Below are 19,680 nucleotides of genomic sequence, written 5' to 3'. Positions count from 1 at the left end.
AAAGTATTTCTTTTCCTGTTCTTGCATAACAGCCCTTCAAGTTTCTAGCCATTATGTTATTGTTTGTTGCCTTTGTCGGTACCTGTGGCCCCATTGCTTACAGGTTTGTTTCCTCCTATGTAGCAGAACATGCATGTACGGGAACACATGTAGTATCTGCTTATCACTAAGGCACCCCAAATGTATCTTTTTAACAGTATGGCCAGTTATTATTTGCAGACACTAGAGGGGGATGTTGGCTTGTAGAAATCTTTTTTATTTTCCTTGTTTTATGCTTTATCCTGCAAGAAATTCTTTAGACACCCTTTTCTCAATTGGGGTCTTCTGGATTTGGGGTCTTCTGGATTTGTTAGGACTGCAACTCTCCGGGTTCTGAAAAAATAATGCTCTGGAAAAGGTAAACCTATTGCCATAATTCTGTTATAGTGCTTTAAGTCTACAGTATTTGTTCTGCAGCTTCATAGATATTTGGCTTCTGAAATTCTTATTATCAGAAAGCATCTACTCAAAATGCTCTAAAATCCTTACTGAATCTATCCACTGAATACACTTCAGATGATGACTAATTTAACTAATTTTTCTGACCTTGATTTAATGCAGCAGCTTCATGGACTTCAAAATGCCATATCCATCACGATGTCATTATGCAAAGGCCACAATTTAGTACTCGTGTCACAATGTGTTGCATAAATATGTAAGTCACATCACGGCATTGTGACACATCAGTTCTCCCCTTATGCCTTTCCCAGCCTCCTAATAGGTTAAGTTTGCACAGCACACCTCGCCCTAGAGAAGCCAAGCAAGATCAAATTTAACCAAGCCCAACATGCAGGGTGAATACAGCCCTTGTGCTTTAAGATGCTCGACCGAATGTGTTCTGTAAATGCAGCCATATTCTAGAATGACTATTTACTCTTTTAAAAATGCTATATTATCTGCTTCTCAGCCCCAGTCCCCCCAAATGTGGCCCACAGACACTTTGGGATAAAAATTGCACGTGCTGATTTTTTTTTTTTTTTTTTTTTTTACAAAAAGAGGCATATTTGCAAATGCAGATCCTATATTTAAATAGAGATATATATATTATGGGAAAACTCTAACCAAGTAAAGGGCTTGCCTGTTTTCAAGCTTCTCTTCAGGGGCTCTGATTGTTCTTGATCATTCAGCTAATGTGGTACTGGCCAGCTGTTGAAAAACAAGATATGTTTGCATTTTATTTTATTTTAAATGCCTTTATTTATTGAGTTAAACAAAATTATATTAGTTTCATGGAACTGCACCATCAGGAGATGTCTGGTGTCAAGGTGAACTAAAATAAAACTTTTTTCTATCTGCAATCAATTTGTGTTTCTAGGAGAAAGGTATTTGCAAAGTGGACCTTGGGACAAAAACGCCTAGTTGTTCCTTAAGGAAAGTCCATAGAACCAGGGGTGCCTTAATAGTACTATCAACTACTGTAGCTACATTTATGCGAGAGAAGACTGCAACTGATTTGACAGGCCTTAACATGGTTTAGTTAGCATGATGGGCATTTATTTTTTGCAAACCATTTTTATGGTGTAGTTACTATGCTGTATGGAGCCCCCCCCCAAAAAATTTTTGCAATACATAGCCCCTGGACCCTCAATTTGCAATTCATACAAGATTGCATCAGGAGGACTGATCAACAAATGGCCAGGTTTTGGCAATATGATTTTCATAAAACTTTGCTAAAATAATAAAATTTTACTAATAGTATTAATAGAATATTAAGCCTCTGCAAGGCAAAATATATAATTTCAATTCTGTAATCCATTCTTCCCCAAGCAAAACCAATCCAAAGGGCTGAAAATATTCAGCCTCAAACCCCAGTGATGCCACTACAGCATGTCTTCTTGTGTTTGAAGAATAATTATTCCACTGAGGCCAAGAAAGGGCTCCCTCTTTCTCATTTAAAATTCAGTCCTCGGCCAATTATAGCTTTAAAAAAATAAGTAGAGTAGTAAATGCTGCAATTCATTGTTACAAATGAATATCTCTCAGGAAATCTGTCTCAAGTTCTTGGTGGCCTTCATACCAATAGCTTAAATCTGGATGAGAAGCAAACCGGGTACCTGTGTAGCTATTTTAACAGGTGGCCACTTGAGGGAGCTGTAGAACATCTTTTTGTCTTAATCCTCTTACATCTTGACCACAAGAACTTTCTCCATCACTTCTTCATCCATGCCAACTTTTTCTCTGTCTCCCAGCTGGAGCTTTATAGGATCCTCGCTGGGTGTAACTTGCATGGGTTTCATCACTGGCGCTCTCGGTTTCTGGATTCCCGTGTTCCTTTACAGAGCTGAGGTTGTTTTGGGTATTATACAACCATGCAGCAAACAACCATGTAAAAACCACAACAGGTAAGGCAAACGCTTGTCTTAAATGCTTACTTATTTAATTTTTTTATCCTGCCTTTATTTTTGGCCAACAAGATGGCACACATCATGATGTTACCACTTCTTGTTTCCCCATACCAGCATCTTGTGAGGTAAGTTGGGTTGAGAGAGGAGGAGGAGTCAAAGTCACCCAGATGATTATTATGTCTAAGGGGCGGGGGGCACTAGAATTCACAATCTCCCAGTTTCCAGCCCAGCCTTTAGCTGCCACACTTGAAAAACCTTGAAAAACAAATGGAGATTGTAGGAGTTGCCTGGAAAGACGTGTGGAATTCCTCTAGTTTTGCTGGCTGTTTGAAATGATAGAAAAAGTCCTAAGCATAGCAAGGAAGTCAAAGGAAAGCAGACTTTGTGGCAAAGTCCAAGTGATGAGAATACAAGGCAAGGCAAGAAACAGGACCTTGGATAGCTCCAGATATATTCTGGCAGCTGGGATTTTTCTGTTAAAATTATTGGCTGGGTTTGCTGGGCAAGATTATCCACAAATCTTGATTAGTCAATGCAATATAAATTGAGCCTTTATCCCCATCAATTTCAGTGTTTAAATGAAATTACAACTTTAGCATATTATTCAAATCTGAAAGAGTTACCAGATTAGAGTATCTTAAGCGAGCTATTTAAGTGAGCTGATTTAAGTGAGAACTATTAACCAGTGGCATGGATTGCCTTCAGATGTTGTGTATGCTCCGTCACTGAAGGCTTTTAAGAAGAGACTGGATAGTTTGTCTAGAATGGCATAGGGTTTCCTGCTTGAGCAGGGGGGTTGGACTAGATGATCTCTAAGGTCCCTTCCAATTCTGTTATTCTGCTATATTCTGATAAGTTTATTGTTGATTAGGATAGCAGGCTTCAGATTAACTAATATGCTGCTGCTTCAAGTTCAAATGACACAATGATCCAGAAACCTGCCTAAAGGAAACTTCTGCAGCAAGAGCAAAATGGAACTGGGCACATTTTAGTATCCATATTACAACTGACAAAATATTACCTCTGCAACACTCGTCTAGCATGGGGGCTGGAGGGGGTGCAAAGAAGCCATAGCCTTGAGTGAATCACCACAATTTCTTTCAAAGAAAAGAAAGAAAAAGAAAAAAAGAAAAAAAAGGAATGGCTGCTACAAGGTCCTGAAAAAACGATAAAGTCTTTCTTGTTTTATGGCAGCCTTCCCAAATATGATATGCCTTTATGTAGTTTGGATGCTATTTCCCAACCTCCCTATCTGGCTGGGCTGAATGGAGTTGCACCCTAAAATTTATCTATCATATCTCCCTCTCTCCTTCCCTCCCCCCCCTCTCTCACTTTCCCTCATTTAGTAATTTTTTAGATTTCCATACCAAAATGTCTACACCAATATTTAATGAATGCTGTTCATAAAAATGTTGCATTTTTGCTTGGTCACTAGTGAGATATTTGGAGGGATCACCATAGCAACTGGCATTTTGGGGGTCGTCATTGGAGCAGAAGCTGCCCGAAGATACAAGAAGGTTAACACCAAGGCTGACCCTCTTATCTGTGCAGTAGGCTTGTTCAGTTCATCTCCTTGCATGTATTTGGCTATTATGCTGGCTGAGAAGAGTATTGTAGCTGCATATGTAAGTGACCAAAGAATCCATATATTTAATGGATGACTTTTGTTTTCACGTTAAAGAAGCCCCAGCTGTTATACTGTATTTACCCTCATATTACTCACCAGAAAAGGCTGGAAATTATGGAATCAAGAGTCCCATGCTTCTAGAGTATGTCAGCTAGTTGATAAACTGTTTTAAAGTTCAGTCATTGACCGCAGAGAATCTACTGCTTTGATGGGCACCTTGAAATATTTAGCATTTAATGATTTGAGCCCTCAAGGTTGTGAGGGAAAGGACAGGGAAGATTGCTAAAACAAATGAAATGTCATGATTTCAGCATTCAGTATACATTCAGCTAAAAGTATGGCCAGGGGATATGGCAGCTTGGAATGGATAAATATGGGCATGCCATTGCCCTTCCAATCAACTCATGATGTTCTTTCTCTCTGTCTTCTTTAATATTTCAGATTCTTATTGCCCTTGCGGTATTTTTTTTATCTTTAAACTGGGCCATTGTGGCTGACATCCTCTTGGTGAGTTCAGTTCAACTGTCATTACTGTCATATTGATTTTGCTGATAATCCAATACTTCTATTCTTAGTTCTCCATGCTCTCTGTTTTCACCTCCCGTCAGGCTCTACGTCAGCAAGTACTGGGGGTGGGGGGGGGAGGGGGGAGAGAGGCATGAAGGAGCATGGAATGGCCTAACATGCACTTTGATACATGTTCACTCAAAAGCCAGTCTTGATGTATCTCTCAGGGCAGTCAATCCTAGGGAAGCATAGCCTGATTTCCATCATAAAACTAAGCCATCTGCTGAAATTCTGTTACATATTATTTCCGAAGGAACCGACTGACCTGGTGTGTAGTAGACACACAAAGGCTCTGTGTTTACATAAGCTTAGATATGAATAACCCATTCAATGTCCCTTGATGTTAAACTTAAAACATAGGAGAGCTATAAAACTATATTAATAAATCTGTAGTGGGGTAATATATTATTCATGACTTCGCTGTTCCTGCCATGGTTATCTCTGCTCTACAGTTAACAGAATCAAGATTTGTCAAAGTAGGCCAGATTCCAGTGTTTAAATATTGCCTTGGGCTAGTTACAGGTTGGGTGATTTGTAGTTCACTGTATCGCAGGGACACAATCATAATCTTAGCTTGTTGTGTTTTGCTAAGCTGGCTTTAAGTTCAGGGGTACCCACTGGGGAGCGGGGCAAAAGTCCACAATTGCAGTATAACCACACGATCAGGGTGTACCCCTCAGAAAGTATCACTCTCTTCTCTGAAGCAGAAGAGTTCACAAAATCTGCTGATCTGATGACGTGTACATAAATATAATCTCCTAATCATATAGCTCATTGCATACTAACATTAATACTATTAATACATTAATACTATATAAAGAGTCCAGAGATATTTCACGAGTTCTGCACTCCTCTACTCACAACAGAATACCTTATGCCACAAGACTTGAAATTTTAGGCTTAGACAACCTAGGTGCAACCTAAGCGTAATACATAAAATTATCCATTGCAATGTCCTACCCGTCAATGACTACTTCAGCTTCAACCACAACAATACATGAGCACACAATAGATACAAACTCAAGGTAAACTACACCAAACTCGATTGTGGGAAATACGACTTCAGAGTGGTCAATGCCTGGAATACTCTACCTGACTCTGTGGTTTCTTCCCCAAACCCCAAAAACTTTAACCTTTGACTGCTGACTGTTGATCTCACCCCATTCCTAAGAGGTCTCTAAGGGGCGTCCATAAGCGCACCAATGTGCCTACTGTCCCTGTCCTAACGTTTTCTTTTTATTCGTATCCATTTCATATATTAATATTATTCATGTATCTAATACATCCTTGACAAAATAAATAAATAAATACATACATAAATACATGCATAAATAAATCAAATCAAATCAAATCAAATCATGCCAGTGGTTACAGGTATAATGAAAATAGTCCTTTGCTTTTATGCACATTTTTTTAAAAACTTTGCTATTTACAAACTTTGCCATTTACAAACTTTGCCATTAATGCCTGCAGTGATTCACTTAACCCCTGTAGCAAGAAAGATGGTAAAATGGGCCGAAACTCACTTAACAAACTATCGTGCTTAGCAACAGAGGTTCAATTGTGGTCGTTAAGTTGAGAACCACCTGTAATGCATCTCTGGCAAATGTTTTGACACAATCTCTTTATTTATTTATTTATTTATCTTTCAGTATGTAGTGAAACCCGCCTGTCAGTCAACTGCACTTTCCCTTCAAATTTTTATGAGCCATTTGCTGGGTGATGCTGGCAGCCCCTACCTCATCGGAATTGTAAGTTAGGAGGATTTGTGGCCTAAATGGGGCAGGGCTGGATAGATGGGTGACAAGAAAGCATGTCTTTGGTGGGATGAATTGGAAACAGTGTGACATAAACTAATTCTATTTGGGTTTTAGAGGCTCCTTCCTATTGATGGATGAGTTTTGCAATAAACTACAGTAGAGTTGGGTTTTGCCTTGGAAAAGTAGCAATCCTGACTTCAAGGTTGTAGAGCTCTGAGGGCCATTCATCTCATTGCACCATTGAGCTGTGGTAGTGCAGTGGATAGAATGAGGTATTGCAGGCTACTTCTGCTGACTGCCGGCTACCAACAGTTCTGCAGTTCGAGTCTCACCGGCGCAAGGTTGACTCAGCCTTCCATCCTTCCGAGATGGGTAAAATGAGGACTCAGATGGTTGTGGGCAGTCTGCCACACCCAGTTGGCCACCCCTGTTTTAATGGCTATATATGACTGAAGCAAACTCTGTCCACAGCCTGGAGTTCAATCCTGACAGGGCTCCAGGTTGACTCAGCCTTCCATCCTCCCAATGTCATTAAAATGAGGACCCAGATTTGTTGGGAGCAATATGCTGACTCTGTAAACTGCTTAGAGAGGGCTGTAAAGCACTGTGAAGTGGTATATAAGTCTAAGTGCTATTGCTATTCCACAGCCATCATTACTACTGTGGAGGATAGGATCTGATTGTAAAATTGAGACTTCACTCTTTGCCATGCAATTTGATATTCAAAAAGGAATGGCAACTTTGCAGCCAGGACGTTTAAATTCATAACCAGCATTCAGGTGTTTCTTTAGTTTTGTGAACAAATAACAAATAACATGTTGAAAACAGAGCTGGGGAAATGTCAAACAATTTATATAATTTGATTTTCGCTGAAAGGGACAATGTGTACCTTAGGGGATTCTCAGCATTTCATGGTTAATAGAAATCAGGAATATATACCGTTTCCTATAGTTCTATATATTTCAAAACGCAAAAAATTGGAGAGTGTAAATAGAGGCATATAATTGAAAAAAATCCTCTCTAACCCCAGGACTATTCCTACCCCCAATTCTGCTTCTGTCTATTTTCATAACCCAACTCAGCATTATCCTCTGTTGGATATAGTCCTTATTTTCCAAAATATCGTCAGTGTGACTCCTGGCATGGATGGTTTGCCTGTGTTAGATATTCCAGAGATCCGACTTGGAATGAGACTACTTGCAGCTTGTATCTGATGGTGACGTAAATCCTTTCAACCTATAGATTGCAAATACAATCAAGGTGTACCAAAGAGATAATTCCACTCTCTGGGATTTCCAGAGTCTGAAGTACAGTTTTGTGGTTTGCATTTTTGTTGGTGTCCTCGGAGGAGGCTGTTTCCTCATGACGGCTGTTCATATTGAAGAAGATTCAAAGAAAGCGGCAGCACCAGCCACACCACTACCAGCGACACCAAGGCAAGGTCAGTCTTTTTCTTTTCATTCCTGGAACGAGAATATGATACATTGAATGTGACTCTAGTGTTGCCTTAATTTACCTAATGGGGCTCCCCAGGAATACCATGAAAACATAACTTAAACACTACTTTGCACCAAGACTGATTATCTATCTATCATCTATCTACCATTCACCTATCATCTATCTGTCTGTTTATTATCTATCTATCTGCCTATCCCCTGTCTGTCTGTCTGTCATCTATCATCTATCTGTTTGTCTATTATCTATCTGCCTGCCTATCATCTATCTGTTTCTCTGTCATCTATCTATTTGTCTATATCTATCTGTCAGTCTGTCTGTATCATCTATCTGTCTGTATGTCTATCATCTGTATATCTATTTATATCTATCTATCTATCTATCTATCTATCTATCTATCTATCTATCTATCTATCATCCATCCAATTTATAAGGCCTCCCATCTACTGTATCCAAGAAACTCTGGGCCCAGAGAACACACCAAGCTCTGCATAACCCCACATAGCAGAAGTGTAGAGCTGGACCTTCTCTCCCCACCTTTCTCCCCACCCCTCACTGAACACCAACTGGAATGTAGGGAAGAGGAGTGTCTCCCACTCCCAACCTTCTCAACTGGTCCAGAAAGATACTATAATCGTTCCTATCAAAAGCCATTAATAGATCAGGCTGGGCCAAAATGGATGCACCACTCTCATCCTGAGTCTACCATAAATCCTGTCAAAGATACAGATTAACAGAGTTGGAAGGGACCTTGTAGGTCACTTAAACCAAACCCCCTGCCCAAGCAGGAGACCTTACACCACTGCTGACAAATGGCAGTCCAGTCTCTTCTTGAATGCTTCCAGTGATGAAGTTCCCACAACCTCCAGAGGCAAGCTGTTCCATTTGTTGATTGTTCTCACTGAAAAATTTCTCCTTATTTCCCAGGTTGAATTTCTCCTTGTTCAGTTTCCAACCATTATTCATTGTCTGGTCTTTAGGTGCCTTGGAAAATAGCTTGACCCCTTCCTCTCTGTGGCAGCCCCTCAAATATTAGAACCCTGCTATCATGTCTCCCCTGGTCCTTCTCTTCACTAGAGTAGCCATCAGGGGTGGGATTCTACCAGTTCGCACCTATTCACTAGAACCGGTTGTTAACATTCTAAGCAGTTCAGAGAATTGGTTGTTAGAAGAAATTACTGGCCTAATCCTGTAAGAAAGGCAGGAAGGAAACATTCTGGTGTTGCTTACAGAAACTGCCTCTCTGTTAACCCTTATTACATTCCTGGCAGGACTAGATTTCCTGTCTCAGGAACGTCTCTGGAGTTTTTTTCCCTTCCTTTGCTGGTACAATGCTTGTGTGGAGTGACCATTCAAAGTTACAATGGCACTGAAAAAAGTGACTTATGACCATTTTTCACACTTACGACTGTTGCAGTATCCCCACAGTCATGAGAGGCCTGGCGAGGAGATGCGTACCTCGATGTGAGTGATGTTGAGTTGGCCACGCCCAGCCAGTCACATGATCACCAAGCCACACCCACCAACTAAGCCACACTCACAGAACTGGTTGTTAAAAAATTTGAATCCCACCCCCGGTAGCCATGCCCAGTTCCTGCAACCGTTCATTGCCATTTCAGTGGTATATCCTAGCCTGAACCTTGAGTGATACAGGTCTAGATCATCTGCTTCCTCCAGAAATTTTGGAGCTGTCAGCCTGCCACCTTCTCAACAATAGTCCCTTAACTGGATAAGATAGAAACTGGACTACACAATCCAGCAAAAAACCTTTTGAGATGGTTTTGCTGCTTTGCACTTTTCAGGAGTAAAGTCAGGGAAGTTAAAACAACATATAAATCCACTTGCAAAAGACTTTGATGCTTTCTCTTACTAGGCATAGTCTTAGACATTCAGAAGGAGAGGCAGCATCAGAACTTCCACTTATTGGGTTGTTTTCACCAACAATTAATCAAGATAGATACAGACATAACATTTTTACAATACGCATTTAATATTGGGCTGGGGTGGGAGCTTAGTGCGCTGTGCAAACTGCTATTATGGTCGAGTTATTGCTTAATGTATTGTGGGAGTCCAGAAAACAGGTCAGCTCAATAACCTGATTCTGTCTTTTCTGAACAGAGTTATTTTTTTTTCCCCCTGGAGGGCTGACTGCATTCAGCTGCTGCAGTGAATGCAATAAAGTATCTTGTGGCATTTAAAATGTTGTCGATGTGGTGGATTGGAGCCCGTTGGGTTCATGACATTATCTGCAGGGCTTTTCAGAGAAAGGCTCCAATCAGAATCTCTTGTACTTCAAAGACTTTTATCCCACATCCCAAGACTTCTTTCCTTAAATCTGGGCTGAAAAAGATCATAGTGTAGCTCAGTTGCACCAAAGGTTGATTAAAATTCACTTCTCGGCATCTCTGGATAAAACTGAGAAAGATGGAGAGACGACCATTCTGATTTCAGTTGAGAAATCTGCATGTAGGTAAATTAAGGGAGGCTTCTGTTTTTCTTTCAACTTTCCACATAAAAAAGGAGGGTTGCTTATTTTTTATTTTGTGGAGCAGGGAAACACTGCCTGGTAATTGTTTTGGAAGCAGATATTAGACATCTTATCAATCCGAGAACCAGTTCTCATAAAACATTAAATGACAACTATAAGATACTATAAGCCTTAGATTCTGTAAGAAAGACAAAAGCGTTGGGAATCACAGACATAACATTTTACTATCCCATGGATTTTATCTTAGCTGTGATCTTGATACTTCCAGATGATGTTGGAACTATTAAAGGCTCTGGGAAACCAAAATCTAACTTGTTTGGGGGGCAATTGAAGATAATTTAGAAGATAATAATTTTGCTTTGAGGATGAATAGATTTGCATATGTCATGTTCCTTAGAAGTCTTCCATTTCAAGCATTTTAGAATAGAATAGAATAACAGAATTGGAAGGGACCTTGGAGGTCTTCTAATCTAACCCCCTGCCTAGGCAGAAAACCCTACATCACTTCAGACAAATGGTTATCCAACATCTTTTTAAAAACTTCCAGTGTTGGAGCATTTGCAACTTCTGGAAGCTAGTTGTTCCACTGATTAATTGTTCTAGCTGTCAGGAAATTTCTCCTTAGTTCTTTAGGTTGCTTCTCTCCTTGATTAGTTTCCACCCATTGCTTCTTGTTCTGCCTTCAGATGCTTTGGAGAATAGCTTGACTCCCTCTTCTTTGTGGCAGCCCCTGAGATATTGGAACACTGCTATCATGAATGATTGTTGTAGTCCTCAACATGCATTCAGACTCCCAGTCCATTTGTCAAAAGAGTCTGAAGCTCCCAGAACATGGCTAGAGGCAAGTCCTGAGACTAAAACTGCCGTCTTCATGGCACAGTACAGTAGGCGAACGAGGGGTAGAAAAACAAGGTACAGATAGTCCTTATGACCACAATTGAGACCAGAAACTATTCTTAAGCAAGGAAGTTGTTAAGTGAGACACACCTGATTTATGACCTATTTTGCTATGGCTGTTAAGTAAATCATTTGCAATTGTTAATATCATAACTGTGAAACGAATCTGGTTTCCGCCACTGTCTTTCCTTGTCAGAAGCCAGCTGGGAAAGTCGCAAATGACGATCATGACAACTGCAGGACAACTGCAACAACCAGAACAACTGCAACTGTCATAAATGCCTGCCAAGAATTTTGATCATGTGACTTTGGTGATGTTGCAATGGTTGTTAGTGCTGGTACTGGTTGTAAGTCACTTTTTCCAGTACAGCTGTAACTTTGAACAGTCACTAAATGAATGATTGCAAGTTGAGGATTACCTGCAAGGAAAGGAAATTTACACAGCAAAGTCAAATGTTTAATTGGGCGCAGATAATTGGATCTGTCTTTTGTTTAGCATATCGTACAAGCCATCCACTATGTTTCTGTCTTAAGAGGCCTCAGTTTAGGCAACAAAGCATATTTGTATCTGAATATTCATTTATTTACTCATATAAACATATTAGGTAGCATCATCACACAATGCAGTATACCATAATTTGATGAAATATATCACAATGGGGTGGATTCACAGATCATAATAAGGCAAAACTACACAAATCTCATAATCCAGTAAATTGCATGATCAGGCCACAGAGATACAGATACACCTCAGCTTACAATTACAATTAAGTCCAAAATTTCCATTATTAAATAAGGCAGTTGTTATTGTGCTCCTCTTTATGAACTTTTTAAAATGACAGTTATTAAGTGAATCATTGCAATTGTTAAATGAATCATGCAATCATTAAACGTGTGGGTTGGGTGGCCGTATAAATTTTTATAATGAATAAATAATAAAAGAGAGCCAATTTGGTCTCGTGGTCAAGGCACCAGGCTAGAAAGTAGGAGCCTGTGAATTCAAGTTCCACCTTAGCCATGAAAGCTGGCTGGGTGTCTTTGGGCCAGTTGCTCTCTCTCAGCCCAACCCACCTCACAGGGTTGTTGTGGAGAAAATAGGAGGCAGAAAGTGTGTTGGATATTTTTGCCTTCTTGAGTCATCCGTAAAAATAATAAAGGTGGAGAAAATATAACAATATTCAATAATATTCTATAATATTCTATAATATAATATTCTATAACATAAGAATATAATATAATATAACATAATATAGCAAATCAGGTTGAACTTCCCTCCACAAAATCTTTAGAAGTTAAATCCGAACCCTTCTTTCTCTGTAGAGAAGAACACAGATGTACACAGCCAGGCCTCTCTGGCTTAGGGAATCCCTTCTGTTTGCAATCTATTGTAGAAAACTCTTTTGTTTGTCTGGAATGGTCTTTCGCCCAAGCAATAAACAGCATTGTGTCTTTTGATAAAAGAGACGCCTATTTTTCCAGTACACATTTTTCTGTGGAAGCAAATGTACCGGAGACTGTGGATGGAGACTATTTTCTTGGAGCTCCTTTTATTTTTATGAAATAGGCAAGGAGTTTTAAGCCTTCCTTCTTCATGCGACATTCTGCAGGTTTCCCAGACAACGAGACCCCTGAGTCTAAGGCTGTATAGTTTCCCACGGGCCTTGTCACTCAGGAAACAGGGCAGAAGGACCTGCCAAGGGCCATAATTGTTGGTATTTCCAGTAGGAAAGAAGTATTTTAGGCATTGCGTTCATTTCAAAATCTTTGCTTGCCTTGTTTGAAAAAGAAGGAAGTCAAGCTGCCCTCCAAAACCACTTCAGAGAAATTAGCTGCAAAAAAAAACCCCTCCCCATATTGAGGGAGTACAAATCTTTTATTAAATGGAGAATGTTAGTTTAGCACGATGTTAAAACCAGAAACAATTTAAAAATAAATAACCACTGGGATCCCTAATGTGGCCCCCACGAGGCACCCATGTGCTCACACATGTCTATATTGGTACATATTAGCCCCCTGCCTGTCTCTTTCTATTTTGCTTTTTTTTTTTTTTTTCAAATTAAAGCTTATTTTAACTTTAAACCAAATTACACAGCAAGCAGCAGATCACCAGCTTCCAAAAACCATCTTCATTCTCAGAATGGCCTTGGATTTCACATAACTGCCATAAGTATTGTTAGAAAATAAATATGGTGAGTGGATGCTGTCCAGTTTTTTTGTAAATATGCGTACTTGCCTTAAGGAAAAGACTAAAGTATATCAAAGTGCAGAGTTCCAGAAACAAATTATTACTAAAATTTGATAAAAGCAATTTAAAATGGAATTGGAATAAAATATAATTTAAAATGAAATTGGAATAAAATACAGTCTAAAATGAAATTGGAACAAAATTCAATAATTTAAGATATAGATAAAATATGATAAAATTATATTCCGATGTCACCCTTACAATCTACCCCAATCAGTCCCACATATGCAGATCTCAACTGAACCATTTTGCTTGAGTACTGTGCTGTGTTAAATGTTACTTTCAGGTTCTGGCCACACATAAGGTAAGTTGTTTTGATATGGGGATTCCAAAGGGTCATTTGTTTGGCATACAGACCAAGGTGAGTGGATGCTGTCCAGGTTTTTATAAATGTGCATACTTGCCTTAAGGAAAAGACTAAAGTAAACTTAAAGGTATGATGACATCACCCAGAAAATATAACCCATATCTTTTGTGAGATATAATCAAATGTGTGAGGTCATTTGCCATCTTTCCTCAAAGATACACAACGAAAGTAAGCTGTGGGCTATTTATTTATTTATATTTTTCAAATAACTCAAGGTGCAAACATATCCCACACACCTTCCTTCCTCCTTATTTTCCCAACAACAACAACACTGTGAGGTGAGTTGGGTTGAGAGAGAGTGACCGGCCCTAAGTCACGCAACTGGCTTTCATGGCTAAGGTGAGACTTGAACTCACGATCGCCTGCTTTCTAGCCTGGTGCCTTAACCACTAGACCAAACTGGCTTTCAAGCAGCAATAATAAACACTTTTCCTCATTTGTTCTTCGGTATGTTGGTTTCTGTAACCAGCCTCTTCTACCGTGGCAACCATTTTGTAAACTGGGCATGCTCCAATGGCAGCCCTTTTCTATACTGTGTTTATAATGAGGTTTTGGGCCCCATGAAGTTTGGGCTACTTTTGAGGCAATCAGACATGTAAAGAAATAGCAGTTTGGGTCTTTTCTTTGTTTTTCACTTATTTTTGACTCTTCTTGGAACCTCTTGTTTCAGGCATTGAGAACAAAAGCTACGACTTTCAGGGAGATGGCAACCCTGACATTTCTACCTCTATTCCGATTTCCATTTTTGCAAAGAAGGAAAAAGCCTGAAATTGACACATCCTCCATGTTAAGTGGATGGTGCTTCTGTGATTGAACGTCTTAGCTTGGCATTGAAAATGTGCTCCAATTTCCTCATGTCAAAATCACCATAAGAGCCTGCCAAGGAATCTAGCAGGAGCAGAAGGCAGATCTGTCAAGCAAAGGTTCTTTCTGCATATGCAACATAATCATTGTGAACCAGTTGAAGCAATGGGATGTGGTTTGTCCTCTGTTTAAATTTGGAATACAGTAAAAATGGCTGCTCCTTCTGCTGGGAATCTAGCTATGTGGAGAACATATTTGTGTATTTTGTGATGGATCCTTTGGGTCTCAGGAATCTCCCCAATCTTTGCACACAAAATGTTTCCTCCTTATTACTTGTCAAAAAAGGAAAGAAATGTAATACACTCAGGTAGTCCTTGATTTATGACCTTGACCACAATTGGGACCAAAATTTCCATTGCTAAGTAAGGATTTTTTTAAATTAAGTCATGCTCAATTTCAAATCCTTTTTTTTTTTTTGCAATGGCTGTTAAGTGAATCATGTGGTCATTAAGCAAATCCAGCTTCCCCAGGGACTTGCCTGTTGGAAGCCAGCTGGGAAGGTCACAAATGGTGATCACATGACCCTGGGATGCTGCAATTGTCATTAATACATGCTGGTTGTCAAGTGCCCACATTTTGCCCACATGAAGCTGCAACAGCCATAAGTGTGACGAACAGTCATGTCACTTTTGTCAGTGCCATTGTGACTTTGAACAGTTGCTAAACAAATGGCTGTAAGTCAAGGACTACCTGTAGACTTTCGTCATTGTTATTACAGGCAGAGCTAGAATTATTTTACCATCTTAACCTCACATCATTATCTAATGTTTCTCCAGGCATTTTAGGTCAGTAGAAGCAAGTTGGCTAATGTTCGTTACCCTGAATGACAATATTTTAATGTCTGACGTCTTATCCTTTTAATTAGACTGTATTCAGTTTCTAAATTTATTTCTGAACAGCACTTTTGCATCTTGGAAACTGGGAACAAGGCTGGTGCACAGAAATATTTATATCATCCAGGCTTACAGTAGAAGAATGGCAGGATAAAAATATTTCTGATAAATAAATCAATGGACAAATGGTGCACTAGAAATCTTGCCGTAGAACAGACTACAGTTTTATCTTTCCAGCGTTTGCAGACCGATGACTCACAAGCAAGGTTTTATGTTCAGACTTAGGGCTCCATAAATCTGTTTTATATCTTGTGGTCCATAAGGCAATACTGAAAAACAACAGCCATCCAGATGCATTATTGTTGCACTCCATGAAGATGGATAGAAGATGCTTTTGACATGAAATGGTGAAGGGCATTGGTCTTCTTGTGGGGATTCTCACTACTTCCAGTATTTGTCCCCAATATACAGTATATATATATATTTGATTTAGTGCTAAGCTATCTTGTCATCTTTCTGAAACCTCTTAACGCTGCAGAGCCATGAAATAATCTCCTACTGAAAAGTTCATATAAAAATTTGGACAGTGTCTATTTTCTGTGGTGATTCCAGGCCCAGAGTCAGATTGATTGGCAATGACACTAGCTAGATCCAGAGTTGCTGTGACATGGACTGAGAAGCAGAAGGGTCAGCATAGGCCTACAGTCCGAATAAAATGTCTTGGCTGTAAGGGAGTTTTGGGATTTGGTGTATCTTGAGAGTTAGCTGACAGCGTTCAAGTGGGAAGATCACCTAGCTTGTTTTACCTTAAGATACAGTCCAGGTGTACATGTTTCCAAGCAGCTGAGACAAGACTCTGTCAGCATCTCTTGGTCAACCCAGTTATCATCGGCATGCTGAGTTCTCTTGCTTTGCAACTGAAGTAGTGTTTTCCCTTCTCTGTTGGCATAAATGGTCTCCTGCTTGGGCAGAGGGTTGGACTAGATGACCTACAAGGTCCCTTCCAACTTTGTTATAGCAATAACAATATCACTTAGACTTATATACCGCTTTACAGTGCTTTACAGCCCACTCTAAGTAGTTTACAGAGTCAGCATATTGCCCCCCCAACAATCTGGGTCCCCATTTTACCAACCCTGGAAGGATGGAAGGCTGAGTCAACCTTGAACTTGGTGAGATTTGAACTGCCAATTTCAGGCAGCTGGCAGTCAGCAGAAGTAGCCTGCAGTACTGCATTCTAACCACTGCTCACCATGGTTATTCTGTTATAAGCGGGGGGATATGCTTCATTCCATTTTACTCAAATGCTTGTGTTCTGGTGGGCATGCCTCTAATGCAGATGTGGTATTCAGCAGGTTCTGACCAGTTCTGGAGAACCGCTAGCGGAAATTTTGAATAGTTCAGAGAACTGGCAAATGCCACCTCTGACTGGCCCCGCCCTCATCTATTCTCTGCCTCCCGAGCCCCAGCTGATTGGCTGGGTCTTCTTTGGTTGCCCTGCACAGGAGAACGGAGCTGGAAAGCAGGTTAGTGGGGGTGGGAGGGAATGGGATTTTGCAATAACCTTCCCCCTGGTGCGGTGGAAGGTTATCCTTCCCCTGCCAAGTCCACCAACCCACACCATGACCACCAAGCCACGCCCACAGAACTGGTATCAAAAAAAATTGAATCCCACCATTGCTCTAATGCTTGACCTCTAATGCTTCACCATATCATTTCATGTGTTATTGGGCCACCTATTGTGAAAAGCTGGACCTTAGTAAATGCTGGCCATTCTTAAAATTTAGTTTCAATTTTTTTTAAACTAAATTGATGAGTTTTTTGTCAAGTTTCCACTTTGAACTTAAGTGACAAGGCCTGTAAAACTCCAACAGAAGTGAGTATCTGTGGCTCAGAGTTGAATTGTGGAACACTCCCTGAGCTTGGTTGTTTGCTTGTAGAATTTGCTTGGAGATGTTTCATTACTCAACAAGGTAACATTATCAATGAAAAAAAATCTGCACTGATTAGGCCGTGGCTCTCTATTTCTCCACCTCAAAAAAGCCAGCCATAGAAAGGAAAACAATTCCTACTTGCTTTCTTGGCATGCAGGGCAGGAGAAAATACAGGTAGTCCTTGACTTACGACCACAATTGAGCAATTGAGCACAATTGTTAGTAAGCAAGACAGTTGTTAAGTGCATTTTGCCCCATTTTATGATCCTCCTTGCCTCAGTTCTTAAGTGAATCACTGCAGTTAAGTTAGTAATATGGTTGTTGAGTTAATCTGGCTTCCCCATTAACTTTGCATATCAAAGGGTTGCAAAAGGTGATCCTGAGAGGTTGCAACTGTCATAAATACAAGCCAGTTGCCAAGCATCTGGATTTTGATGACGTGATCCTGGGGATGCTGTAATGGTTGTAATTGTGAAAAACGGTCATAAGTCATATTTTTCAGTGCCATTGTAACTTTGAATGGGCCCTGAGTTACCTTGAAGATTGAGAACTGTCAGTTATCAGGAGAACCCACCAATTGGCAGCTGCATTAGCTGCAATATAGGCAGAGCATGTTGCCACCACCATGACCAAAACATTGGAAGTGTTAAAATCTGGAAAAACATTTCTTAAGCCAATTTCATTTCTGGTTAATTTAGATAGAGGAGACAATCAGCTAAAGGTTGTGGCGCCTCCATAAGTGTGCATAGCCCTCACAAATTCTGATATCTTTTCCATTCAGCTTTTAATTTCAGAAGCATGGTATTAAATTAACCTTTCTATTACTACCCATGGGTGCATTCAGCGATTTGGATGTGCCAACTCTACTTTGTTGTCGCTAGTTTTAATAACATTCTGATTCATCCAGCTGCCCTTTCCTAGTCAAACTGCTCTGTATTGAAGTTCCCCAGCGCTGTTGTTCTTTTGCAGAACAACACAAAATAGGAAAGGACCACAGCAGCAATAGGGCACAAAGAATCTGGGGGTGGAGGTCTAGTCCAACCTCTTCTCACGAACAAGCCTGGCACTTACTCTCCAAGAACACTCTGCACATCTCTGCCTTATTTTTAAAGACCTAATTAAGAAGTCTTTCAGAAGTCTCCAATGAATTAAATACTGCAGAAGGGTTAATTAAGGGAGCTCCCTGCGGAATTGGTTAATAGTTGTGCCAGAACAGTGAAGATTTCAATTACACAAGTGTTCCTTTCCCCCAAATAACCCAAACAGGTCACTTCAGTGAAATCAAAGAGCCTTTGCTGATTCAAACGGTGGTATGTTTTTTGGTTTTTCTGGAAGAAGAAAAATATATACTGAGAAATGATATGAAAAAGAAAAAATGAAGAAAAATGATGAATTGGATGATATTCGTGCACAGCCCTTAGACCAGAGGTGTCAAACTGTATTTCTTCAAAGGGCTGGACCAACACTGTAGTTCTCCGTGTGCTGGGTCCATGGGATGGGACAGGCGCCTCCTCCAGTACTTTGCGGGCCAAAACAACCCTTTTCGGTTGGCAGAGCGCTGCAAGAGGTCATCCAGGTTGAAAATAGGCCATGGAGGCCCAAATGCCCCCCGTGTCCCATTTTGGGTGCCAGAGGCACCGTGGGCCAGTCCTTTGCTATTTCCTGGCTGGCCCCACAAACCAGATTTAAGCACCTGGCGGACCGGATCCATCCTGCGGCCTTGGGTTTGACGCCCCTGCCTTAGACAACAAGACCTATCCTAAGGAGAACCTATCCTAGGTTCCAATTTTCAGCAGGACCGCAATGGCAGAGTTTACAAGCTGGGTTAAACCATGGCATCTAATAACTACGCTTGTTTTGCAGCTTCTTGTGAATCTAAACCACGATTTGTGATATGTGTAAACTCAACCAATGTGTCTTATTCATCAAACCATAATTTTTTTAAAAAAATATGGCTTAGGCTAATAGGAATCCAGCCTCACACATTCTTATCTGATTTGTTTTGTCAGCTCAGTTATTGCAGTTTGAAATGTCATACTTTTGAACAACATGGATGAACTTAAAGAGTGTCTTTTTCTATATGATTAAACAAGCCATGAGTTAAACAATGGGTAACAGGGCTAATGCGCTGACTCTATCTAAACCAGGGGTGTCAAACTCAAGGCCTGCAGGCTGCATCTGGCCCGTGGGATGCTTAATTCTGGCCTGTGGGGTCGGCCTGGAAATAACAAAGAACTGGCCTACAGTATGGCAGCCAAA

The 19,680-nt window shown here is 40.3% G+C and overlaps 1 protein-coding gene across 1 annotated transcript in view; it reads left to right on the top strand.

Moving 5' to 3' along the window:
* LOC113415104 (protein spinster homolog 3-like) overlaps positions 1-14,703 on the top strand; it is a 32,552-nt gene extending 17,849 nt beyond the window's left edge. Inside the window, exons 7-12 of the mRNA XM_087957582.1 lie at positions 2,229-2,381; positions 3,820-4,009; positions 4,453-4,518; positions 6,231-6,329; positions 7,581-7,779; positions 14,461-14,703. Of these exons, the coding sequence (XP_087813708.1) occupies positions 2,229-2,381; positions 3,820-4,009; positions 4,453-4,518; positions 6,231-6,329; positions 7,581-7,779; positions 14,461-14,558 (805 nt within the window). The 3' untranslated portion in view covers positions 14,559-14,703. The remainder of the gene's footprint in view (positions 1-2,228; positions 2,382-3,819; positions 4,010-4,452; positions 4,519-6,230; positions 6,330-7,580; positions 7,780-14,460) is intronic.
* Positions 14,704-19,680: the final 4,977 nt, after the last annotated feature.

The sequence above is a fragment of the Notechis scutatus genome, chromosome 1 (genome assembly GCF_049901735.1).
Source record: "Notechis scutatus isolate UNSWTSFEM ecotype Mainland chromosome 1, rNotScu1.2, whole genome shotgun sequence".
NCBI classification, from domain to species: Eukaryota; Metazoa; Chordata; class Lepidosauria; order Squamata; family Elapidae; genus Notechis; species Notechis scutatus.
Note: the sequence above shows the minus strand (reverse complement) of the source record. Positions and strands in the feature narration are given on the sequence as shown.